The sequence below is a fragment of the Eucyclogobius newberryi genome, unplaced genomic scaffold, assembly GCF_026437365.1.
Source record: "Eucyclogobius newberryi isolate DKJ021-1_F unplaced genomic scaffold, fEucNew1.0.hap1 SCAF_6, whole genome shotgun sequence".
Classification (NCBI taxonomy): domain Eukaryota; kingdom Metazoa; phylum Chordata; class Actinopteri; order Gobiiformes; family Gobiidae; genus Eucyclogobius; species Eucyclogobius newberryi.
In genome coordinates this window covers 4,990,922-5,017,106 of record NW_027316278.1, presented here as the reverse complement: position 1 = coordinate 5,017,106, position 26,185 = coordinate 4,990,922, and the positions used below count along the sequence as shown (strand labels likewise).

The following is a 26,185-nucleotide window of genomic DNA, read 5'->3' as shown; positions in this document are numbered from 1 at the left end:
CTGTAGTTGTACGTCTTCTGTAGTTGTACGTCTTCTGCAGTTGTACGTCTTCTGTAGTTGTACGTCTTCTGTAGTTGTACGTCTTCTGTAGTTGTACGTCTTCTGTAGTTGTACGTCTTCTGTAGTTGTACGTCTTCTGTAGTTGTACGTCTTCTGCAGTTGTACGTCTTCTGTAGTTGTACGTCTTCTGTAGTTGTACGTCTTCTGTAGTCGTACGTCTTCTGTAGTTGTACGTCTTCTGTAGTTGTACGTCTTCTGCAGTCGTACGTCTTCTGTAGTACGTCTTCTGTAGTACGTCTTCTGTAGTACGTCTTCTGTAGTACGTCTTCTGTAGTACGTCTTCTGTAGTTGTACGTCTTCTGTAGTACGTCTTCTGTAGTACGTCTTCTGTAGTACGTCTTCTGTAGTACGTCTTCTGTAGTTGTACGTCTTCTGTAGTACGTCTTCTGTAGTTGTACGTCTTCTGTAGTTGTACGTCTTCTGTAGTACGTCTTCTGTAGTACGTCTTCTGTAGTTGTACGTCTTCTGTAGTTGTACGTCTTCTGTAGTTGTACGTCTTCTGTAGTACGTCTTCTGTAGTCGTACGTCTTCTGTAGTACGTCTTCTGCAGTTGTACGTCTTCTGTAGTTGTACGTCTTCTGTACTACGTCTTCTGTACTACGTCTTCTGTAGTTGTACGTCTTCTGTAGTCGTACGTCTTCTGTAGTCGTACGTCTTCTGCAGTCGTACGTCTTCTGCAGTCGTACGTCTTCTGCAGTCGTACGTCTTCTGCAGTCGTACGTCTTCTGTAGTCGTACGTCTTCTGCAGTCGTACGTCTTCTGCAGTCGTGCGTCTTCTGCAGTCGTGCGTCTTCTGCAGTCGTGCGTCTTCTGCAGTCGTGCGTCTTCTGCAGTCGTGCGTCTTCTGCAGTCGTGCGTCTTCTGCAGTCGTGCGTCTTCTGCAGTCGTGCGTCTTCTGCAGTCGTCCGTCTTCTGCAGTCGTCCGTCTTCTGCAGTCGTACGTCTTCTGCAGTCGTACGTCTTCTGCAGTCGTGCGTCTTCTGCAGTCGTAGTTGTACTTGTAGTAGTAGTTGTACTTGTAGTAGTAGTTGTACTTGTAGTAGTTGGAATCGGCCGAGCGTCTTTTGATTTGGAGCGGGCGCAGAAGAAGGAGGGGCAGATGAGCTCCAGCTGTTTCCTGTTTTCTCGCACGCTTTCCAGACTTTGAATCCGATTGTTCCGTCTGAAAACATGCCTATTTTTTGTCGTCAAAACTTGAATTAATCAGACTTGGAATCGGATAACAACAAATCCTTTTGTGCAATTGTCAAAATCTGGTTAAATCTGAGTTTGTGAAGTTCGGTGTGTGTAGGTGCAGCTTTAGGACCTGATCCATCTGTGAAAAATGTATTTTACAAAATAAAAATGGCCTTTGAAGCCGCACTGTCCCAGAGAAAGTGGATTAAATGAAATGATAATAGTAATATCTTTCGGTACAGATTGGACATTGCTGTTGAAAGCTTTTATATTGATCATTATTCATGTAAACTTTGTTATTCTATTGCGTTCAAGAGTAAAATTAAGTCATCTGCTTCGTCTGAAAGGTCACACTTCACTCATGGTCACTCAGAGCCTTACAGTGGCTGACCAGCAGGAGGCGCAAGAGCGGGAAAGTGTTGAGAAACGTGAAAAACTGAACTCATTTTAAACTCTTCACGTGTCGCTCGCTTTCCCAATGCGTTCTGAGCGACCGAACTATTCGCCGACACGAGTTTATGAGCACTTTTCACGAGTCTCGGGGCTAAAGCTAGCAAACATTAGCATGCTAATGCCGCACTTCCTTCCTCATGATATTCTACGATATGTCACTATTTTTTAAAGAACCCGATCCATTTTAACAACATTTTCTTTGTTAAACCACGACTGGCACAAACTCAAAATGAAACGCGCTCGTTTTAATCACCAAAACAGTCAAAATGTCACATGGTTTGCCTAAAAAAGCTTCCTCTCTTTAAACAGGCCACAAAATGGTAGCGCGGTCACAAAATAAGTCGGGAAATTATGGCCAAAATGACGTTTATATCGTTTCAAAACCGTGAAAAACTCCAGAGAAATGGAGACTCACAAGGACTAAAACGGTTTGATTTTTATTACTGTTTCTCCGGGCACTCCGGACTTATCTCATGTCGTCACGTTTGATCCAGACTAAGCTGGATCAAACTTTCTAATCATTCCACCTCGATTGAGCCACACGTCGGTAACCGTGGAGACACAACGCACACACATTCACGTCATGTTGTTCGATATGTCCGCGGAACCATTCTTGGGACAAATGCTGGTCAAGCTTCAAGCCTTGAAATAATAATTTTTCAGTCGGTCAAAACTGATTTTTGCGCCGGTCATTGACCGTGTCCGGCCCGTTATTTCGAGGCTTGAGCTTTAGTTTGGACCGAGGGGAGTGTTCATAACGTGCGCACACATCCTGGTCCTGGTGTAAACGTTCTGTCACATTCATTTTTATGGGGCACCAACATAAACATATTCACTTTGACGTTTATAGGCTGTGAAATGCGACAATTTATGTATATTGCTTGATATTCAGGGACGTGTCACTCATTTTTAAGAACCAAATACATTTTAAAAGGGGTTGTACCTGATTTTTACTGATTTAAAACTTTTTTTTTTGCATTTAATGAAGTAACCCAGCACAGATATATTGTAAAAGCATCTATACTGGTGAAAATCATACTGCAGCGCTTTATCTGCCTCTGAATAGACAGTGTTTTATTCTCCGAGAAGCAGGAAGTACACCGTTAGCATGCTAATGTTGGTTAGCTTCACCTTGAAAGTTGTGAAAAACACTTCTAAACTCATCGCGGTGAATATTTAGGATGCTCAGACTGCGTAAGCGACACATCTGTCATCAGCGAGTTTTGTTTTTCACGTTTCAAAACAGTAATAATCCGCTACAGCAGTATGTCTTAGTTAAACCACATCTTTTCATCAAGCGTCAATATGTGAAACACGTTTACTTTCTCTAAAACAATTTAATTATAGCACCGTCTCAAAATAATTCAGTAAAATGTACAAAAATACGCTGTAGCACCAAATTTAGTATCACAATATTTCAGTATTTGCCCAGACACATGGAAGAAGTTGTTTATGTGTGTTACATTTGCCAACAATTAGTCAGAATCTATCGCTAACGAGTGTAGTGTTTGTGGCGCTCGTTAAAACAAAACAGAATTGTCATGTCAAACTGCTGGTGCCCCATAAATGTTTTGGTGCGTTGTTGTCCGGTTTAACACGTTTTTGCCATTTTGTATTGTGATTTTTGGCTCCGTAAAACAGGTTGGTAAAGGTCTAGATACCGGGGCAAAATAAATACACAAAAGTAAATGTATACTTGCAAAGTGTCGCTGTAAAAATTTACTTTTAGAAGAAAAAGTAAACGAATTTCAGACAGATTTTTAGACCTAGCAAAGTGTCAAAACTAGTGATCTGGGTAAAAATCCTGCAGCTTTTTGCTCAATAGACATTTTCTCTTGCTGTTTTTATTTATATATTTTTGTCTGCTCAAAATCGGGACTTTTAGCTCAAAGTATCGGAGGGTCGGGGGTCAGAGGGTCGCAGTGTCGGAGGGTCTTCCTGAGCAGCTGCTAACGTCACACGCCGGCTCGTTTCCTGCTCCTGTTGTGTTTCAAACTTTCCCACTCGTCATTGATCAGAATCACACATTTACACACTCTGAGTCAGAGGGAATATTCAGCTGTGGCACTACTACTATTGTGTATTTTATCCAAATATAACTACTGCAACCGGTCATTTCAAGACAATTACGTAAGTACTAAAGCAATGTACCACATGCTAAACGTAGCTGCATCTCAAAAGTATACATTCTGAAAGATATTTTTAAAGTAATAGTAGTACATTTTTAAAATAGATATTGTATAAATATCTTGAAAATGTAATGTAGCAGTGGACTTTTAAATAAATCTATACCGTTAAACACTGTCCTCATTTATTTTGAGATTTGCCTTACTTAAACAGGTTTGGTCGTCAAAAGATTGATACAATAATACTAATTTTGGCGCTAATTGCTGATGTTGATAATGCTATTGTTGCCCAGTTATGTTTTTGGTGCGTTTATCTCCAGAATTACTTTTAAGAAAAATGTATTACATATGTATAGTTAGCATGTAGGCTATTTTGGGCGCTAATTGCTAATGCTAATAGAGCGACACGTGGTAATGTTTGCTAACAAGGCTCCAGTGTCACTCGTGTGTGATCGAAGGGTTTCAGGCTTCAAAAAGGCCCGTGATTGGAGGCTAACGCTAACGCTCTTACTGAAAATGCATTAGCGCTAACTGGTGGTATTGTACCAGGCTAATGGAACTCTGGCTTTTGTTTACGAACATCAGAAGGGTCTTTTTATGTAGAGTTTGAAATGTAGTTACCGTGACAACACCGTGTTCTGTCCCATTTGAAATACTCTCGAGTTAAACGACTTATTCTCATTTTCAACATTGTTACAGTCCAAACAAACACAGCCTTGACCTGCTTAATATCATGGACTTGTTTTGTCTTTTACCACATTTGTCTCGATCTTCTGCTGCCGACGCGGCGACGTTTTCTCTTTTAAACCAAATCAATTTAAGTCTAATTTAATATCAGCGTTTGAGATCAAAGCAGAATCCGGTGCGCAATCATTTTAAGTGCAGAGTTTGAATCACCTCCAGGTTTTTACGGTCTCTAAACGCGGCGCCACTGTCGAAACACACGGGAGGCATTTGCGTAAGGGCTGTGTGACTCAGACGGGGATGTGCGCTCGTAAACGTGCAGCGCTGGTTCAATCCCTGCGCTCTCAATGCTGCCTGCTGCTGTCCTGGCGGTCGAGCAAGACACTTTTCCTTTCTCGCGTCTCTGCAAATGTGTGATTGTCACCGCTCATGCAACAGTAAACGGTAAAGCAGAGCATCGTGGGGGGAAACAGAAAAGCAGGACGCAAACACGACAACGTCCTTTTAAACAATTAATTTGTGGCGCTCGTTAAAACAAAACAGAATTGTTGTGTCAAACTGCTGGTGCCCCATATAAATGCTTTTTGTTCGACGTTGTCCGGCTTAACGTTTTCCATTTTGATTGTGATTTTGGCTCCGTAAAGCAGGTTGGTTAAAGTCTAGATACAGGGGCAAAATGAATACTCCGAAGTAAAAGTATACTTGTGTAAAAATGTATACTTTTACGTGTACTTTTAGAGTAAAAAGTTAATGAATTTCATACCGATTTTTAGAACTATTAAAGCGTCAGAACTAGTGATCTAGCCTGATCTAAAAATCGTGCTGCTTTTTGCTCAGTAGACATTTTCTCTAGCTGTTTTTATTTGTATAGTTTTGTCTGCTCAAAGTTGTTAAGAACATTAAGCTCAAATATGTCGTGTAATCCCTCATTCGTCCAGGCGTGTTCCATAGTAGAAAAAGCTTCAGTTGTAGTCATCTGGACTCAGTTTGAAAAACTCAGTTTTTCAAACTGAGTCCAGATGACTACAACTGAAGCTTTTTCTACTATTAAGCTCAAAGTATCAAACTGTAAAGAAAAGTACTTGCAGAGAAGAAGAAAGTATAGATATAGAGTAAAAGTATTCACTATAGTTAAACAATTATATTTAACTCCATAAACGACACACAATACATCGTTGTTTATCCAGTTTGAAGTGTCAAAAGTGAGAAAAATAAGAAGTGTAAATCCTCACGTTTGTCCAGTAGGAAAAAAAATCTTAGAGCTATTTTTCTGACCAGTATTAAATGTGCATTTTACGTTTAAACAACAGGATTCAGTTGTAAAGTTTGTCGAATTTTTTGACGCATCCAGGAGAACTGACCACTAATGCTGACTGTATTCCTGTGAACTGACCGACTCATAGAACAACCACATGTATTTCACATCTAAAGTACAGTTTTTATGCAGAACAAAATGGGATTTTTTGGTTGTTTGCAAGCCTCGAAATAACGGGCCGGACACGGTCAATGACCGCCGCAAAAATCAGTTTTGACCGACTCCAAAATCAAGGCTCCGGACATAATGACCGACGCAAATTTTTCGCCGTAATATATATTTTTAATAGGCAAAAACAGCGGTGAACATGCCCAAAGCGATTCCTCTGCACAAACTCGGGCGCGCTGTACTACAGGCCACGATTATTGCTGTAGTTATACAGCGGAGGAAGGCAGCGGAGCGCATTTCCATCGCTTAAGTTTCGTTTTGACAGACATGCCACTTCGCAGTCTTCTCGCTTCTCATTGGCCGAGCGGTGTCCGTGATCTAATGTCGATGAAAGCGGGCATCTGATTGGCCGCTGCGTTCGGTTGCGTTCGGTTGCGTTCGGTTGTACTCGGAAATGCACGGTCTAATTTTGCGCCACAAATGATATCGAGGTTGGCGGGCGTCAATCTCCTCAGTTCGCAATTCAGTCTTTTTAAAAGTTGTTTGCAACAAAAGCTGTAATTTTGCACATTAGGGACAATGTCAATGTTGAAGTATCCAAGGGCCCCGCCCCCTTTGGAGTTGTTAGCATCGGGGCAATGTATATATGTTAGTAGTTTATTTTGTAGGCTGTGATTTTATATATTCCACAAGATCTCCTTGTGTTAAATGCTGGTAAACAGTATTTATTTTGTATCTAATAAACGTTATTATATTAAATTAAACAGTTTTAAAGATCATGATCTCTGGTTTATATGATTCAGTATTTGTGCTCTTCATATCAGATAACAGATAAAAGTACTTTAAATTGTTTTACATGCTAATAACCAGGTTTAAAACAACACATTTATCTTGTTCTTATGACGCCGCGATGCCGTGCGCACTTGTGGGCCCCTGAAATTGCTGGGGGGCCCCTAACTTTTTTAGGTAGGGGCCCCCCTGGCCCCTAACTTTGAAAATCTATTTCTCAGCCTGTAAATGATAGAGACATGTTAATAAAAGTACATTTTTCATTAATTATGCTATTCTGTTTTCCTTTCCTTGTGACCGATTCAGAATTAGCCATGACAGGTACCAAATGATCGGTACCTGTCATGTTGACAGGGACGTAAAAATAATTATTTCAAGGCTTGTGTTTGTAGAGAAAATTGCAGCGTTTGCGATTTGCTAATTGCGTCTGTTCAAATTGCGTTCATGTTTACATATTCATACCGCGAGGATTAGCGACGCTGCATGTTCACGACGTTAAACACGACTTCCCGTGTGTCGAGCATCGTCAGATTTCTGTGCAAAAACATTTTCTGAGCCGAGTTTTACGAAATAATCTAATCTAGAAGTCCAAGGCTCTGATTGTTTTATCACCGCGTCGTCTCATTGTGACTCACTTTGCTCTGGACGGGGAGCGACGGATGCTACGTGCGCTAGTTTTGTTAGCACCACTGTTAGCGTAATGTCTTTGTGCTCAGCGGATCATGGAATTTAAGGTCTCATAATTTCTGTTGTCGATCGCTTTTAAAAATGGTTTGATTCTCAAAAGCGGTGTGTGTGTTCCGGCCTCAAGACGCACAGAAGCTCTGACGCTTCCACTAATCAGCCCCAAGGCAACTGTGGCCATACACGCCGAATGTTCCAAACTGTGAAGCAACTTTGAAAGAAATCATCAAAACGCGCCCACCAACTTTATCAAATTGTGAATTTTGAATCAGAAAATCAGATATAATCAATATTTATTTTTCTTTTATTTCTTTAGAAAATGATAATGTTTATTATTTTTTGGAATGAAGGAATGAATGCAATTTTTTATTCGATTTTTGAAAGTTTAAAACCTAAAACCTAAAAAGGAATAATAAAAAAGGAATAATAACAACAAAAAATACAAAAGGACATCTACAAACAAAATAAATATCCTAAAATAAAAATTGTGGTTTTACCTGATTATAAACTATATCCAGCTACACCACATTATTTTCAGATGGACTATTCATGATTTTCAGAATGATAAAAACAAGGAATTGACCATTTACATACTAAATATATCTTTTGAATGTTGTGAAGACTTATAGACGTCAGCTAATACCAGAAAGCTGAAACCCAAGAAGACGTTTGTCATCGTAGCTCGAGGTGTTACGATGCCGTCCGTCTCCGCCGAGAGGTTTTTCCTGAAAAGAGACAAATCCCTGGAATGGTCCTTGACCTCAGCGTGCACAGGAAACGCTCTGAGCTCCCGCAGACCCTGAACGCCACACACAGTCACTGGAAACACCCTGAGCTCCCGCAGACCCTGAACGCCACACAGTCACTGGAAACACGAGCCGCTTCTGGGAACGACACGAGGCTCAGAGCGTCGTACTCGCTCTGGTTAAACAGTGTCCAGGCCTTTATCAGCCGCATTCCTGAGTCCGCTCCGGTTTGTTCAGGCTCATGGCAACAGCCCACTCTCCTGACCCACAAAAAGAGGCCTGATCCTGGGTACAAAGCGTCCGACCGCCCCCCCCCTGATCCTCCACGCTCTGCACTGGGATGGAGCAATAGATCTAACGTTTGACACATACTCGCAATATACTCAACTCGCAATATACTCTGAGAAAGAGTCGCAACAGGTTTAACATGTTGGCTCTGAACAAGGATGTCCTTACATTTCAGTGTTAGCGTTATTGTGCTAAGAAACCGCACGATTTTACGATAATTCATGATTTTTGGCAATTTGTCCAAACTTTTTCTTGGCCCGTAGGCGTTATTAAACAAGGCAGTGGAGCGTGAAATGGAAATGAGCACAGGGAATGACATGCAGCAAATGGTGGGAGCCGGATGACGCCGCGGCCAAGGCATATGTGCCATCCACTAGACCACGAGCGGCACGAAATCAAACTGAATGAAATGCAATCACATAAACGGCCTTGTTAGATCAGATTAGCCTTTATTGTACCTCTGCATTTGACCCATTCTTCAAATTCTGCAAATTACGATCTTGCGTCGGCGAGTAAAGCGCCAAAGAGCGAAGAATGTGGTTTATGTTTACTCATTCTTGCTATAAATAACTCTATATCCCAGGTAAATACATTTTGTCTTTATTTTTACGTGAAAATGTGAAATAGTGAAATGTTAACGTGTGAACTTGTCGCTATGGATGTTGAAATCACCCCGGTTTATCTCGTATCGGCAAATAACTGGTCACGGCAGCAAATATCGGATATCGGTACCGGCTCAAAATAATCCACATGGGTCCATCTTTCCGAGTTCTTTTCCCAACTCGTGCAAGCCTTTCTCAACTTTGAAAACATTTTCCCGAGGAGCACATGAACGCAGCAGCACTATGACGCGATAACCTTGATTTGAACTTAAACTGCGCAGAAATCGCCTCGGACGTTTTTCCTTTTTCATTGCGTGGGAAAGTATGTCTCTGACTACAAGAGACCTCAATCTAGCTGTAGATCTAATGAAACGCTGGTAGAGTTCAAGGCCGTTTGAATGAAGCGTTTTCAGCCGGAGAAAGAAGTCGTAGACCCACAGTTACGCAGAGAATAATTATGGAGCTGCTCTTCTCACGGAGCCAAAGTTAAGTCTGGTCTATTTCGGTTCATCTCTGGTTCACGACGTGTTATTCCAAATGATAGATCTGCCTTGGTACCGAACGCTTCGTCTGATCTTCTGTTTCCTGCAGCTTCAACATCCTCGTTCTTCTTCATATGTTTTCTCTCCCTCTTCTGTAACGCACACTTTAAAAACGTTCTGTCATTTTCCAAATTCCAGAACGAAGTAGACCAACTACTTAAAAGTTGGCTACCATTTTCTCCAGCTTCGTAAAAAGTGTAATTTGTGGTATGTAATATGTCTTCAACGTTTCTGTAATTACTTGTTCGACAAAACGGTAAACGTATGATTTTGACTTCATAAAAACGGCCGTGTTTGTCATAATAAGGCAGAATTTAGCGTTCTGAGCTGCTAACCCTGTTCTCGCTCTGTTCCTCGTCAAAAACTCAGCTGGAGCACGTTTAGCTTCATTCACAGTTTGATAAAGTCCTCTCCCCTCCGAGCCTCAGAAACACTCCGTTCTGAGTCTCCTACATAACTGACCTTTTCTCCATCTGTGACGCGAGAATGAGAATCTTCCGCTGTTTTTAAACTCCATAAATCATCCGCAGACTCGCTCTGAGCACTTCTCCCGTCTAATCACGATCAGCAGACAACTGTGTGCTCAAACCAGGAAGTCTGTGCCAAACTAAATGTGCTCAAGATCATGTTTAATACAAATAATTCATAATATTTGTCTTTTACGTTTGGCTCTAAGACTTTTTCTTGATTTATTCCTTTTTTTCCACCATTTGTTGAAAGCAAACAATTAAGCTGCTGAGCGTGTTAAACATACAAATAAAACTGTGACCCTTTTATTTTTATTCAAATCAATCATTCTGGGATGAATCGGTGCAGTTTGTTCTCGACAAATAAACAAATCACCCTAAAGAAAACCTAAAATTTCAATAGGCCTTTTACATAAATATGTATATTCTGTCTGAGAAGTCCTTAAATCTAGTTAAATTATCTTCAGCGTTTACAGAGGAATGATCAAAAAGTCCAACAAAAGCTCAAACTAGTCTCTCCAGCACCAGCTTTACTCAGACTTAAGTTTACCAAAGAAAATATCAATCAGCCAGTTCAGACGTTGCTTTCGACTCCAAAGGTTCAGGAACAGCTTCAGTTTGAGTTTAGGCTCATTTTAGTCACATGTTTTAAGAAAGAATCAGCCCTCGTGATAAAGGGCTTTTAAATAAACCTACTGTATGTAAATGTGTTCAAACCAAGCTCCCAATCCCAGTTTCTCCAGTGAAATCACATTACCGAATTTTCCGGACTTCGCACCAGCCAAAAAAGGCATTTTATTATTAACAGTTATTCAGATAACTATAGCATAAAGAACATGTAACAAGTTTAGCAAAGCATCAGTTTTACCCCAAATCACTAAATCCACTGAATTCTTCTTCCTCTGTGTCACTTCTAAACAACTCCACAAACTCCAGAGGAAGAGGAAGTACAGATTCTTCTTCTCCGTCGCTTAGAGCCTAGAGTGCCCTCTTGTGGTTACCATTGTGAAAATAATCAACATGTAAAATGCAGTTGTCAGTGTGAAAATAACTAATAATATCACATATAAGTCGCTCTGTAGTATAAGTCGCACCTCGGCCAAAACTATGAAAAAATGTGCGACTTATTGTCCAGAAAATACGGTATTTTCCACTTCACGTTCGTTTCCATCGCTGGATTTGCTTACAAACCTTTAAAGGGCCCATATCTATTCTGAGAAACGACATTTAGTCTTTTGTGTTGGACGTGACTCAGATTCTTCGTAGCTGCAGATTCTTGGAAAAGTGTGAGGCGATGTTTGTTTTTGAGGAACGGTGAAGTGTTTTTAAACCGAGGATACGCACACTTCAGACCAGGACGCACTCTTCCTTTTGTACTTCCAGTCACTTCAGTCCAAACACGAGCCGTAACGCTGCCCCCTGCTGTCGGTTAGTCGCACTCTCTGGGGCCGAAATCCTCTGGACTCTTCCACGATCGAGATGTCGCGTTTATCTTTCACAAAGGAATCAAATAAAAATAAGTTGAAAGTTTCTCGCTGATGTGTTAAGTTGAAATAATAAATACAAATTCAAATATCTCAGTGTTTAAGTGACGTGTGACAGGTTTTTACGATTGACCAATTTTGACTTTATTTGGTGTATTTATATCTGTTATACATATAAATGATAGTTTTACTCCAATCGAGCAGGTATTTATGGAGAAAATGTTGAAAAATGTGTAGAAAATGACAGGAAGTGACATCACACCAGGGACAGGAAGTGACATCACACCAGGGACAGGAAGTGACATCACACCAGGAACACTCATACCAGTCAAGTTTATGCAGAATTTACACAAAGAAACAACTTTTTTGACTCTAAACATTAATTCAACAAAATAAAGTCACTCTCATATATTTATATTTGTCAAATAAAAATAAACTGACATTAGATGAGTTTTGTCCCAGTGTTTGCTGGGTAATTTCCTACTGTGATGTCATAAATTACAAACAGGAAGTGAAATTATAAACCTAAAAAATGTGCTATTCTCTGATAAATTTTAAGTAATAAAGAACAGCATTTTAGTTCAATGAGTCGTCCTAAACTATTGTTTTTTTCACTTTGACTTGTTCAGCAACAAATTACGGCGTCTTTTAACATTTTTACCAATTACAAACTTATTTTAAATTGCAATATTAATGACTGAAGAAAATGCATTATTTATTTTGCACATGTTTTGAAATAACTGAAATGAAGTAAATAATTATACGTTTTATCAATTCAGTGCAAAACAAAGTCGGCATCGTTGACGTGGAAAAGTGTATCACAGTATTTTATAACACCTCAGAGTTCACACTGTTCACGGGGAAATACTGGTCGTCACGGAAACTGTGGCTCATCAATGTCATGTGTTTTATGAAGCTTCATAAATACTGTTTTTGTTCATATGATCTTAAAACGATAAATATAAATGTGTATGTTCATTATGTTATGTTCATTATGTTCATTATGTTCATTATGTTGATTATGTTGATGGTCGGTTGCCATGGTTTCAGGGAGGAGGTGCATGACCACTGTGTGCGCTGGAGGAAGAGGTTCACCTTCGTGTCCAAGATGAGCGCAAACCCCAAAACAGGCGTCCTGGACCCGGCGGTCTGCAGAGTGTCTGTCAGGAAGGTACGGCCCGCAACCAGGTCTAAACCAGGTCTAAACCAGGACTAAACCAGGACTAAACCAGGACTAAACCAGGACTAAACCAGGTCTAAACCAGGTCTAAACAAGGACTAAACCAGGTCTAAACAAGGACTAAACCAGGTCTAAACCAGGTCTAAACCAGGTCTAAACCAGGACTAAACCAGGACTAAACCAGGACTAAACCAGGTCTAAACCAGGTCTAAACCAGGTCTAAACCAGGTCTAAACCAGGTCTAAACCAGGACTAAACCAGGACTAAACCAGGACTAAACCAGGACTAAACCAGGTCCAAACCAGGTCCAAACCAGGTCCAAACCAGGTCCAAACCAGGTCCAAACCAGATCTAAACCAGATCTAAACCAGGTCTAAACCAGGTCTACACCAGGACCAAACCAGGTTTAAACCAGGTTTAAACCAGGTCTAAACCAGGTCTAAACCAGGTCTAAACCAGGTCTAAACCAGGTCTAAACCGGGACTACACGGGGACTAAACCAGGACTACACGGGGTCTGAAGCGGGTCTGAAGCGGGTCTGAAGCGGGTCTAAAGCGGGTCTAAAGCGGGTCTAAAGCGGGACTAAAGCGGGACTAAAGCGGGTCTAAAGCGGGACTAAAGCGGGACTAAAGCGGGACTAAAGCGGGACTAAAGCGGGACTAAAGCGGGACTAAAGCGGGACTAAAGCGGGTCTAAAGCGGGTCTAAAGCGGGTCTAAAGCGGGTCTAAAGCGGGTCTAAAGCGGGTCTAAAGCGGGACTAAAGCGGGACTAAAGCGGGACTAAAGCGGGACTAAAGCGGGACTAAAGCGGGACTAAAGCGGGACTAAAGCGGGACTAAAGCGGGACTAAAGCGGGACTACACGGGGACTAAACCAGGACTACACGGGGTCTGAAGCGGGTCTAAAGCGGGTCTAAAGCGGGACTAAAGCGGGACTAAAGCGGGACTAAAGCGGGACTAAAGCGGGACTAAAGCGGGACTAAAGCGGGACTAAAGCGGGACTAAAGCGGGACTAAAGCGGGACTAAAGCGGGACTAAAGCGGGACTACACGGGGACTACACGGGGACTAAACGGGGTCTGAAGCGGGTCTAAAGCGGGTCTAAAGCGGGACTAAAGCGGGACTAAAGCGGGACTAAAGCGGGACTAAAGCGGGACTAAAGCGGGACTAAAGCGGGACTAAAGCGGGTCTAAAGCGGGACTAAAGCGGGACTAAAGCGGGACTAAAGCGGGACTAAAGCGGGACTAAAGCGGGACTAAAGCGGGACTAAAGCGGGACTAAAGCGGGACTAAAGCGGGACTAATGCAGGACTAATGCAGGACTGAAGCAGGTCTAAACTTTGCCCTCTCTCTTCCTCTCTCTTCCTCGTCAGTGGTATTTTGCTTTCCATTCTGTTTATTTCTGAATCCTAAGTTAAACCCGGGGCCCTGTCATTTGCGGGACAGTAATAGAACGGTAATAATCCAGCGCTTCATAATGTTTTCCTGTTTTTCCCACAGGAACTGAAGGGGGGCAAGGCCTTCTCCAAGGTAAGATCCTCTCTGCCAATCAGGGCAGGGGTCAAGATGATAAAGTCTGTTATTGCCATTAGGCGGGAACATGAAAGTACAAAGCTGCTGCAGGCAGAGTTTGACCAAGAGCCACTGTACTTTTACAAGGAGGATGTATCGTAAAAGATGACAAAAATTATAGAAATCATGTTCCAGGTCTAAACCGGGTCTAAACCGGGACTAAACCGGGTCTGAACCGGGTCTAAACCGGGACTAAACCGGGACTAAACCGGGACTAAACCGGGACTAAACCAGCTCTGAACCAGCTCTAAAGCGGGTCTAAAGCGGGACTAAACCGGGACTAAACCAGGTCTAAAGCGGGTCTAAACCAGGTCTAAACCGGGTCTAAACCGGGTCTAAACCGGGACTAAACCGGGACTAAACCGGGACTAAACCAGCTCTGAACCAGCTCTAAAGCGGGTCTAAAGCGGGACTAAACCGGGACTAAACCAGGTCTAAAGCGGGTCTAAACCAGGTCTAAACCAGGACTGAAGCGGGACTGTATCACAAACGGTGAAAAAAATCATAAAAATCATGTTCACAGGGTTAGATTTCAAAGTGGGCGTGGCTAATTGTAAATACATATCAGTTTTTGGTGTGGAAATAATACAAAAAATACAATATCAACCATTTTGATGAACATAAAACCGATATGCAAACCGTGATGCCACTGAACTGTTGGCAATCTCACAAGGGGGCGGGGCATAGGCAGCAGAACTATGTACGAGTGTGAAATGTCCAAAGTTCGTCCTCGTTTCGCCCAAAACCTGACCCGGTCGTCGTGTTTTTCGGACTCGTCTAGTTCTGAGATTCGCTCGCCTCGTGAATGTCTTTAAAAGCGCTCCACGGAACAAAATAGGGCACGAGAAGCCACGAAACGAGCCCTCGTTCTGCCGTCGGCTTCAGTAAAACTCAAAGACACAATTTTGAACCAGGAACCGAGACGCGGCGTGATAAATGAGTCCGAATGCCTCCGGTTTTATAAATATTAGCATTTCCTGATAACGATCTGCAGCCGCCGAGACGAGACGCCGCTCCATACGACCTTCTCCGGCCCGTGGCACCGTTTATCCCCCCGATCTACATCAGAAATGTGGATCTTACTGCAGTATCGGCTGTGTATGGTATATTTCTTGAAGGCTAATGCTCTTGGACACGTTTTAAAATTAGCTCTGCGCAAAATTTTCCCTTTTTAACAAAACATTTCCCGCTCAAATATCCCCTCGTACCCGGGCCGCCCCCCTCGCTGCGGCGGCCCACTTCACTTCTATTTTCGGATGGTTTCTTAATGACCCTCGAAGTGCGCCGCGACCCGGATTAATGATTTCCTCCGAGGACAATCGTTAAAAAACCCTGAAAAAACATCCTGGCGCTACTACGCTAACGCTAGCTTTCCCGCTCGCCGCGTCCGTTTCCTCGTTCGGGACGTCTAAATTTAACCCTGCGCACCTGAGAAAACACTCGCCCGCTCCAGAAAGGGAAACGTGTTTAATTTAAGACGACATTCACTACAAAGGCGCGCCTCCGACCCACTTCTGCAGCGCCGACCGCACACCGGGCCGCTCGGGTTTTACGGGGGCGTCGCCGGTGTTTTTTTAAAAGGTTTTACTTTTATTATACAAGTTGTGCATCGGCTGTTTGTCTCAGCTCCAAAATAATCTCAATGATTGCGTTTATAACAAGGGTTTAGCGAACAAAAGTAACGGGAATAAATGTTTAATTTTGAGGTAGATTAAAATCCGCTGCTCGTGTAACGTAATCTACACGTATAATATAACATCATAGATTAGAATTACCGTATTTTCTGGAGTATAAGTCGCACCGGAGTACAAGTCGCACTAGCCAAAAAATGCATAATAGAGAAGAAAAAAACATAAACCACATATAAGTCTCTCTGGAGTATAAGTCGCACCCCGGCCAAAACTATGAAAAAAGGTGCAATTTATAGTCCGGAAAATACGGTAAACAGTAGACACTCACTTTCACAAACACTTTAAATCTGCTTTTAAAGAGAGATTTTCTCATTGGGCATGAATAAATGATGAATAAGAATCAAATCTCAATAATCCTCAGATCCTCAGTGTGCAGTACAAATATTCTTTTTACCTGTCGAGGGGAAATAAATCCTTCATGAGTTGTAGAAATAAGTTTTGAATATGCCAGAAGATGATGCTCATGTGTGTCCTGCTGCAGCTCGGCTTCGCAGATCTGAACATGGCAGAGTTCGCCGGCTCCGGCTCCACAGTTCGCTGCTGTTTACTCGAGGGCTACGACACCAAGAACACCAGACAGGACAACTCCATCCTCAAGGTCAGGCAGAACAAGCGTCCAAGGGTTTCAAGGTCGTTCAAGGTTGTCCGTGCTCCTCGCCGTGTTGAAGACGTCTCACACTCGCTGTAGCCTCTCGCTGTTAGATAGAACGGAGTGTAAAAGTGGAAATGAAAAGGGTTAAGGCCACATGATGAACGTAGTAGTTTAATGTGTCGCTGCTACTGCCACCTGGAGGCCAAAAGCTGCGTGCTCTCTGTGGGAGGAGCCAACAAAAAGCCTGAAAACGATCCCCAAAGACCCTGTTTGTACTGGACCAGTGGCCTTACAGAGGTCACTCCAGACTGAGGCAGTTTCAGATCGTTAGCAGCTAATGCTAGTGGCTATGCTAATAAATGTTAGCCTACTCGCAGACTCATTTTCAACTGTCCGGGTGTTATATTTTAGGATCAGACACAAAGTCTGTGCTCTTGAAAGCTTTGAGGGCGTGTCCAGTGCAGAGGGAGTGTCCGGCAGGTTTCAAGGGCGTGTCTGTCGGGTTTAGAGGGCGTGTCTGTCGGGTTTAGAGGGCGTGTCTGTCGGGTTTAGAGGGCGTGTCTGTCGGGTTTAGAGGGCGTGTCCGGCGCAGAGTGCGTGTCCGGTGGGTTTATAGGGCGTGTCCAGCGGGTTTATAGGGCGTGTCCGGCGGGTTTATAGGGCGTGTCCGGCGGGTTTATAGGGCGTGTCCGGCGGGTTTATAGGGCGTGTCCGGCGGGTTTATAGGGGGCGTGTTCGGAGGGTTTGGAGGGCGTGTCCGGTGGGTTTAGAGGGCGTGTCCGGCGCAGAGGGCGTGTGGACGAGGAAGAGCAGGGGAAAGGTCTAGAACGTCTGTCGTCTTTGGCATCGATTTAAATTCTAACCAGAAGGTCTTTTCACAGATGATCATCGGCATGACACTACTCTCTGGAGACCCTTGTTTCAAAACGTGAGTAAAACACTTTGTCGTGTTCTGCAGCAGCAGCGGTGGAAAGTAACAAAGTACACGAGTAAAAGTACTGTAGTGAAGCAGTGACGAGTCAGTTCAGTGCATATACTTTTGACTTTTACTTCACTTGAGAACAGCATTTTTCTCCTGTTTGACTCGGTCCGGCTCCAGGTTCTTCTCGTCTGAACATTTGACTGACGCTCGGCCGAAGCGATAACATTTTACAACCTGAAAACCTCCGTGATGAGCCGCTCTCTCCTCCCGAGCAGCGCCAAAGCAAACTCCACATGCTAACGCTCATGCTAACGCTCATGCTGACGCTCATGCTCACGCTGACGCTGACGCTCACGCTGACGCTGACGCTGACGCTCACGCTCACGCTCACGCTGACGCTCACGCTGACGCTCACGCTGACGCTCACGCTGACGCTCATGCTCATGCTGACGCTCACGCTGACGCTCATGCTGATGCTCATGCTGATGCTGACGCTCATGCTCATGCTGACGCTCATGCTGACGCTCATGCTGACGCTCATGCTCACGCTGACGCTCACGCTGACGCTCACGCTCATGCTCATGCTGACGCTCATGCTGACGCTCATGCTGACGCTCATGCTCATGCTGACGCTCACGCTGACGCTCATGCTGATGCTCATGCTGATGCTGACGCTCATGCTCATGCTGACGCTCATGCTGACGCTCATGCTGACGCTCATGCTGATGCTGACGCTCATGCTGACGCTCATGCTGACGCTCATGCTCACGCTGACGCTCATGCTGACGCTCATGCTCACGCTGACGCTGACGCTCACGCTGACGCTCACGCTGACTCTCACGCTGACGCTCACGCTGACGCTCATGCTGACGCTCATGCTCACGCTCATGCTCACGCTGACGCTCACGCTGACGCTCATGCTCACGCTGACGCTCACGCTGACGCTGACGCTCATGCTCACGCTGACGCTCACGCTGACGCTCACGCTGACGCTCACGCTGACGCTCACGCTGACGCTGACGCTCACGCTCACGCTGACGCTCATGCTGACGCTCATGCTGATGCTGACGCTGACGCTCACGCTGACGCTCACGCTGACGCTGACGCTCACGCTGACGCTCACGCTGACGCTCACGCTGACGCTCACGCTGACGCTGACGCTCACGCTGACGCTCACGCTGACGCTCACGCTGACGCTCACGCTGACGCTCACGCTGACGCTGACGCTGACGCTCACGCTGACGCTCACGCTGACGCTCATGCTGACGCTGACGCTCACGCTGACGCTCACGCTGACGCTCACGCTGACGCTCATGCTGACGCTCATGCTGACGCTGACGCTCACGCTGACGCTGACGCTGATGCTGACGCTCATGCTGACGCTGACGCTCACGCTGACGCTCACGCTGACGCTCATGCTGACGCTCATGCTGACGCTGACGCTCACGCTGACGCTGATGCTGACGCTCATGCTGACGCTGACGCTCATGCTGACGCTCACGCTGAAGCTCATGCTGACGCTCATGCTGACGCTCACGCTGACGCTGACGCTGATGCTGACGCTCATGCTGACGCTGATGCTGACGCTCATGCTGACGCTGACGCTGATGCTGACGCTCATGCTGACGCTGATGCTGACGCTCATGCTGACGCTCACGCTGACGCTGATGCTGACGCTGATGCTGACGCTGACGCTCACGCTGACGCTGATGCTGACGCTCATGCTGACGCTCACGCTGACGCTGATGCTGACGCTCATGCTGACGCTGACGCTCACGCTGACGCTCATGCTGACGCTCATGCTGACGCTCACGCTGAAGCTCATGCTGACGCTCATGCTGACGCTGACGCTCACGCTGACGCTCACGCTGACGCTCACGCTGACGCTCACGCTGACGCTCATGCTGACGCTGACGCTCATGCTGACGCTCACGCTGAAGCTCATGCTGAAGCTCATGCTGACGCTCATGCTGACGCTCACGCTGACGCTGACGCTGACGCTCATGCTGACGCTGATGCTGACGCTCATGCTGACGCTCACGCTGACGCTGATGCTGACGCTGATGCTGACGCTCACGCTGACGCTGATGCTGACGCTCATGCTGACGCTCACGCTGACGCTCATGCTGACGCTCATGCTGACGCTGACGCTCATGCTGACGCTCACGCTGAAGCTCATGCTGACGCTCATGCTGACGCTGACGCTCACGCTGACGCTGATGCTGACGCTCATGCTGACGCTGAAGCTCATGCTGACGCTCATGCTGACGCTGACGCTCACGCTGACGCTGACGCTCATGCTGACGCTGACGCTCATGCTGACGCTGACGCTCACGCTGACGCTCACGCTGACGCTCACGCTGACGCTGACGCTCACGCTGACGCTCACGCTGACGCTCATGCTGACGCTCATGCTGACGCTGACGCTCACGCTGACGCTGATGCTGACGCTCATGCTGACGCTCATGCTGACGCTCACGCTGAAGCTCACGCTGACGCTCATGCTGACGCTCATGCTGACGCTGACGCTCATGCTGACGCTCACGCTGAAGCTCATGCTGACGCTCATGCTGACGCTGACGCTCACGCTGACGCTGACGCTCATGCTGACGCTGACGCTGACGCTCATGCTGACGCTGACGCTCACGCTGACGCTCACGCTGACGCTCACGCTGACGCTCACGCTGACGCTCATGCTGACGCTGACGCTCACGCTGACGCTCATGCTGACGCTCATGCTGACGCTGACGCTCACGCTGACGCTGATGCTGACGCTCATGCTGACGCTGACGCTCATGCTGACGCTCACGCTGAAGCTCATGCTGACGCTCATGCTGACGCTGACGCTCACGCTGACGCTGACGCTCATGCTGACGCTGACGCTGACGCTCATGCTGACGCTGACGCTCACGCTGACGCTCACGCTGACGCTCACGCTGACGCTCATGCTGACGCTGACGCTCACGCTGACGCTGACGCTGACGCTGATGCTGACGCTCATGCTGACGCTCATGCTAACGGTCCCGTGTAGGCGTCGGCAAACACACACGTGGAAAAGAAGGATGTCCGATGAGCGATGGGAACGAATAAACGACAGCGATTTGACTTATTTGACTTTAAAACGATGCATCTCAGACGTAAAACTCCAACAATAGCGTGAAACCTGCGGAAACAACTTTTGGCTCCAGCAGAACAGCAACGATGTGGAGATGCGCCACGGGGGCGGAGCCGACTGATGCGCCACGGGGGCGGAGCCGACTGATGCGCCACGGGGGCGGAGCCGACTGATGACGACCGGACTGAAATAACTTTGGACTTTTACTTGACGGAAATGGACAAGTTTTGGTCAAGCGGGAATCGGAGACGCCAAAATGTGACGTTCAGCCTCTTCAGGGTCATTTCTGTTCTGAAAGAGACGTATTATGTTTTTTTCAGGTCGTTAGTATTAAAATGTAACATAAAAATATCTTAATTTTACATTTTGTTCATTGTAAAACACAATATTGATCTAAAACGGCTTCATAATAGAAACGGAAACATTGACTTCCTGTTCAAAGCGGCAGATCTGATAAGCCCCGCCTCTTCATAGCGATGAGCCCCGCCTCTTCATATCGCTAAGAAGAGACTTCATAGCGACTTGCCCCGCCTCTTCATAGCGACGAGTCCCGCCTCTTCTAGCGACGAGTCCCGCCTCTTTATAGCGACTTGCCCCGCCTCTTCATAGCGACTTGCCCCGCCTCTTCATAGCGACTTGCCCCGCCTCTTCATAGCGACTTGCCCCGCCTCTTCATAGCGACTTGCCCCGCCTCTTCATAGCGACTTGCCCCGCCTCTTCATAGCGACTTGCCCCGCCTCTTCATAGCGACGAGCCCCGCCTCTTCATAGCGACGAGCCCCGCCTCTTCATAGCGACGAGCCCCGCCTCTTCATAGCGACGAGTCCCGCCTCTTCATAGCGACGAGTCCCGCCTCTTCATAGCGACTTGCCCCGCCTCTTCATAGCGCCCCGCCTCTTCATAGCGACGAGCCCCGCCTCTTCATAGCGACTTGCCCCGCCTCTTCATAGCGACGAGCCCCGCCTCTTCATAGCGACTTGCCCCGCCTCTTCATAGCGACGAGCCCCGCCTCTTCATAGCGACGAGCCCCGCCTCTCCATAGCGACGAGCCCCGCCTCTCCATAGCGATTTTTTTATTTTTTATTTTTTTTTAATATTTACATGATATTTTAGAATCACATTTTTCAAATAATCGCACTGTGTACAGGGATGTGGGCGGGGATAGGGGGTAGGGGGTTTTCTGAACACTCGAGGCTCAGTTGCAGGACAAAACGGGATAAACTCAAACGCGTATGACTCACTAGAAATAAAACTTTAAGGAAACTTAATGATGAGGAAACGATGATGTCACAAGGTGTAAAGCTCATTCAAGTTGACTTTGGCATCATGCGTCCCCTTTAATGAAATATTCCTCACGTTGTCCCAGGGCTCCGAGTTCGGCCAAGTCCATCACAGTTTCAGGTCGAGAGCCGGCCCTCCACATGGACCGCAAAGGAGAGGGGACCACGCCCGACCCTCAGCCCGGCTCCGGGGGCGTGTCTCTGGGACGCAGCGCCAAGCCCCGCCCCTCCATCATCAGCTCAGGTAAATATCACTTTTCATAAATCAACGAGACACAACAATTGTGTTTTAAATCCATATTATGTCGAGCAAAATCTGATGAAGTCCTAAACGACCTAAAGGTTTATCACCATTTTATCACCTAAAGGTGTTTTTTTTATCACTGTAAGAAATTAAACAGCAAATTAAGTCTGCTCGTTAGTCCAGCTGTCACTCACAAAGCCTTACAGAGGTTGGCCAATAGGAGGAGCCGTTGGGAAACTGATGGTTCTGTCTGATCGATGGTTCTGTCTGATCGATGGTTCTGTCTGCTTGATGGTTCTGTCTGCTTGATGGTTCTGCCTGCTTGATGGTTCTGTCTGCTTGATGGTTCTGTCTGCTTGATGGTTCTGCCTGCTTGATGGTTCTGTCTGCTTGATGGTTCTGCCTGCTTGATGGTTCTGTCTGCTTGATGGTTCTGCCTGCTTGATGGTTCTGTCTGATCGATGGTTCTGTCTGCTTGATGGTTCTGCCTGCTTGATGGTTCTGTCTGCTTGATGGTTCTGTCTGCTTGATGGTTCTGCCTGCTTGATGGTTCTGTCTGCTTGATGGTTCTGCCTGCTTGATGGTTCTGCCTGCTTGATGGTTCTGTCTGCTTGATGGTTCTGCCTGCTTGATGGTTCTGTCTGCTTGATGGTTCTGCCTGCTTGATGGTTCTGCCTGCTTGATGGTTCTGCCTGCTTGATGGTTCTACATGCTTGATGGTTCTACATGCTTGATGGTTCTACATGCTTGATGGTTCTACATGCTTGATGGTTCCGTAGGTCTCTTGGAGGAGTCTGAAGTCTTCCGGTCGGGTCACTCCAGGAACTCCAGCTACGCCAGCCAGAACAGCAAGATCTCAGGTGCGCCTTTCAATCTCCTGACCTCTGCACACGTTTATGGCATAATAATTTTTTTGCGCGTGGCCCCGCCCCCGTTGTGACCCGGTGTGTTTCTTGATTGGCTGGTTGCTAGGCTACAGCACAGAGCACTCGTGCTCGTCCAGCCTGTCAGACCTAACCCATCGCAGGAACACGTCCACGAGCAGCAGCGCGTCCGGTCTGGGCTTCAGCTCGGACGCCCCTGACCCCTGCTCGCCCTCTGAGCCCTCCACACGACCGGACAGGCCCCCGAGACCCCCGCGCCCCGCCCTGCCACCAGCCAGGCCTGCCAGGTGAGCCGCGGGACCCTCTGACGCTTTGTGACGTCACATGACACTTTACTGTCCATGACTTTACTGTACTTTACATGACCTTACTTTACTGTACATGACTTTACTTTACTTTACTGTACTTTACTTGACTTTACATGACTTGACTTTACTGTACTTTACTGTACTTTACATGACTGTACTTTACTTGACTTTACATGACTTGACTTTACATGACTTGACTTTACTGTACTTTACATGACTGTACTTTACTTGACTTTACATGACTGTACTTTACTGTACTTTACTGTACTTTACATGACTTTACTTGACTTTACATGACTGTACTTTACTTGACTTTACTTTACTTGACTTGACTTTACTGTACTTTACTGTACTTTACATGACTTTACTTGACTTTACATGACTGTACTTTACTTGACTTTACTTTACTTGACTTGACTTTACTGTACTTTACATGACTTTACTGTACTTTACATGACTGTACTTTACATGACTTTACTGTACTTTACATGACTGTACTTTACATGACTTTACTGTACTTTACATGACTGTACTTTACTTGACTTTACTTTACTTGACTTGACTTTACTGTACTTTACATGACTTTACTGTACTTTACATGACTGTACTTTACATGACTTTACTGTACTTTACATGACTGTACTTTACATGACTTTACTGTACTTTACATGACTGTACTTTACATGACTTTACTGTACTTTACATGACTGTACTTTACTTGACTTGACTTTACTGTACTTTACATGACTTTACATGACTTGACTTTACTGTACTTTACATGACTGTACTTTACATGACTTTACTGTACTTTACATGACTGTACTTTACTTGACTTGACTTTACTGTACTTTACATGACTTTACATGACTTGACTTTACTGTACTTTACATGACTTTACTTTACATGACTGTACTGTACTTTACATGACATGACATGACTTTACTTTACATGACTTAACATGACTGTACTGTACTGTACTTTACATGACGTGCAGGAGGAAGCAGGCGTCCGTGGAGAGTCATCCCGTGTGGGTGAGCGACACTCGCATCGACGCCGACGACATCGTGGAGAAGATCGTCCAGAGCCAGAACTTCTCCGACATCAACGTCACAGAAGGTACGACGAGCTAACGTGACAACGAGCTAACCGCCGCGTCCGAACGTGACGACGAGCTGACAGCCGCGCCTGAACGTGATGACGAGCTGACAGCCGCGCCTGAACGTGATGACGAGCTAACCGCCGCGCCCGAACGTGACGACGAGCTAACCGCCGCGCCCGAACGTGACGACGAGCTAACCGCCGTGCCCGAACGTGACGACGAGCTAACCGCCGCGCCCGAACGTGACGACGAGCTAACCGCCGCGCCCGAACGTGACGACGAGCTAACCGCCGTGCCCGAACGTGACGACGAGCTAACAGCCGCGCCCGAACGTGACGACGAGCTAACCGCCGCGCCCGAACGTGACGACGAGCTAACCGCCGCGCCCGAACGTGACGACGAGCTAACCGCCGCGCCCGAACGTGACGACGAGCTAACCGCCGCGCCCGAACGTGATGACGAGCTAACCGCCGCGCCCGAACGTGACGACGAGCTGACCGCCGCGTCCGAACGTGACGACGAGCTGACAGCCGCGCCGGAACGTGACGACGAGCTAACCGCCGCGCCCGAACGTGACGACGAGCTAACCGCCATGTCGCCCGTGTGTGTCATAATGTAATGCAGTTTGTTGTGTTTCAGACAGTAACCTGCGCTTGTTCGTGAGCAGAGACGGCTCCACGGCTCTGAGCGGCATCACACTGGGCACGAGGTAAATGTAGAATATGTAAAGTGAAGTATTTTAATGTAAAGTTCTAAAGCGTGAGATGCCAAAGTAAAGCTCCTCCAGAGGTGAACGCAGTGATAACTACAGATAATTCAGGATGTTCTGGTTCTTTCTGGAGCCGCAGAACGTTCACACGTCGCTCTGCTTAATGTGAAGCACATGTGCACATGCACTTCCCCACTACGCCACCAGAGGTCAGCGGCACACAACAGATTTTTTCTGCCACTTTACATAAACACTTCAGCCTCTTCAGGTCCTTCTGTAAATGGCTCTGTGGCGCCTCCTGCTGGAAAGAGTGCGTCACTGCAGAAAAAAAAAACAGGACTAAACCAGGTCCAAACCAGGACTAAACCAGGTCTGAACCAGGTCTGAACCAGGTCTAAACTGCACATTTTAAATCGCCACATGTTCCTCTCACTTTCAATGGCACTTTTCCCAAACCTTGTGCGTTTTTTGCTTTCAGAGTTTCCGCTGGAGGATTTGAACCAGTCGTGATCGAGAGCCACTAGAACCCGGTCCGGGTCCAGGACCGGGTTCAGGTCCAGATCTAGGTCCAGATCTTTGGTTCCAGGTCCAGGTCTTTGGGCCCCGGTCGGTCCAGGTCCGGGTCCAGGTCCAGATCTTTGGTTCCAGGTCCAGGTCTTTGGGCCCCGGTCGTCCCGGAGCTTCAGCCGGTCTGCAGCTGTGAGGGGAACGCCGGAACGTGCACTTTATAAACCCTCCTACACTAATGTAACAACCACTACTGCGTTTACCGCCGACACTAACCAGAGTTTACTTTAAAAAACACTAAAAACAACTGTTATAACGTGTAATAAGCCTAAAGAGGATTATTCTTATTATTTAAACCCTGTCACGTAACGTTCTCCTTTATAAAACGTATACGGAGATGTCTCGTACGTATTTGAGTCTTCAGAGGAAAAGGTTTCAAAGGATTCATCTGGACGAGGTCTTTAAAAATGTAAAAAGTTAATTTCAATCTGAGGAGCTGGTCCGACTCTACACTGTTGCTAACTTGCCTTTGTTTGCCCGTGAAACCTGTCGGAACAATAAA

General features: G+C 46.2%; 1 protein-coding gene across 1 annotated transcript in view; it reads left to right on the top strand.

Annotated features, from left to right (window-relative positions):
• The window catches only part of eeig1a (estrogen-induced osteoclastogenesis regulator 1a), a 36,152-nt gene that overhangs the window by 7,907 nt on the left and 2,060 nt on the right, over nucleotides 1-26,185 (top strand). The window contains exons 2-11 of the mRNA XM_072433638.1: nucleotides 12,575-12,695; nucleotides 14,202-14,231; nucleotides 16,446-16,562; nucleotides 17,438-17,484; nucleotides 21,959-22,116; nucleotides 22,896-22,976; nucleotides 23,089-23,287; nucleotides 24,303-24,424; nucleotides 25,047-25,116; nucleotides 25,595-26,185. The exon at nucleotides 25,595-26,185 is cut by the window's right edge and continues 2,060 nt beyond it. Of these exons, the coding sequence (XP_072289739.1) occupies nucleotides 12,575-12,695; nucleotides 14,202-14,231; nucleotides 16,446-16,562; nucleotides 17,438-17,484; nucleotides 21,959-22,116; nucleotides 22,896-22,976; nucleotides 23,089-23,287; nucleotides 24,303-24,424; nucleotides 25,047-25,116; nucleotides 25,595-25,640 (991 nt within the window). The 3' untranslated portion in view covers nucleotides 25,641-26,185. The remainder of the gene's footprint in view (nucleotides 1-12,574; nucleotides 12,696-14,201; nucleotides 14,232-16,445; nucleotides 16,563-17,437; nucleotides 17,485-21,958; nucleotides 22,117-22,895; nucleotides 22,977-23,088; nucleotides 23,288-24,302; nucleotides 24,425-25,046; nucleotides 25,117-25,594) is intronic.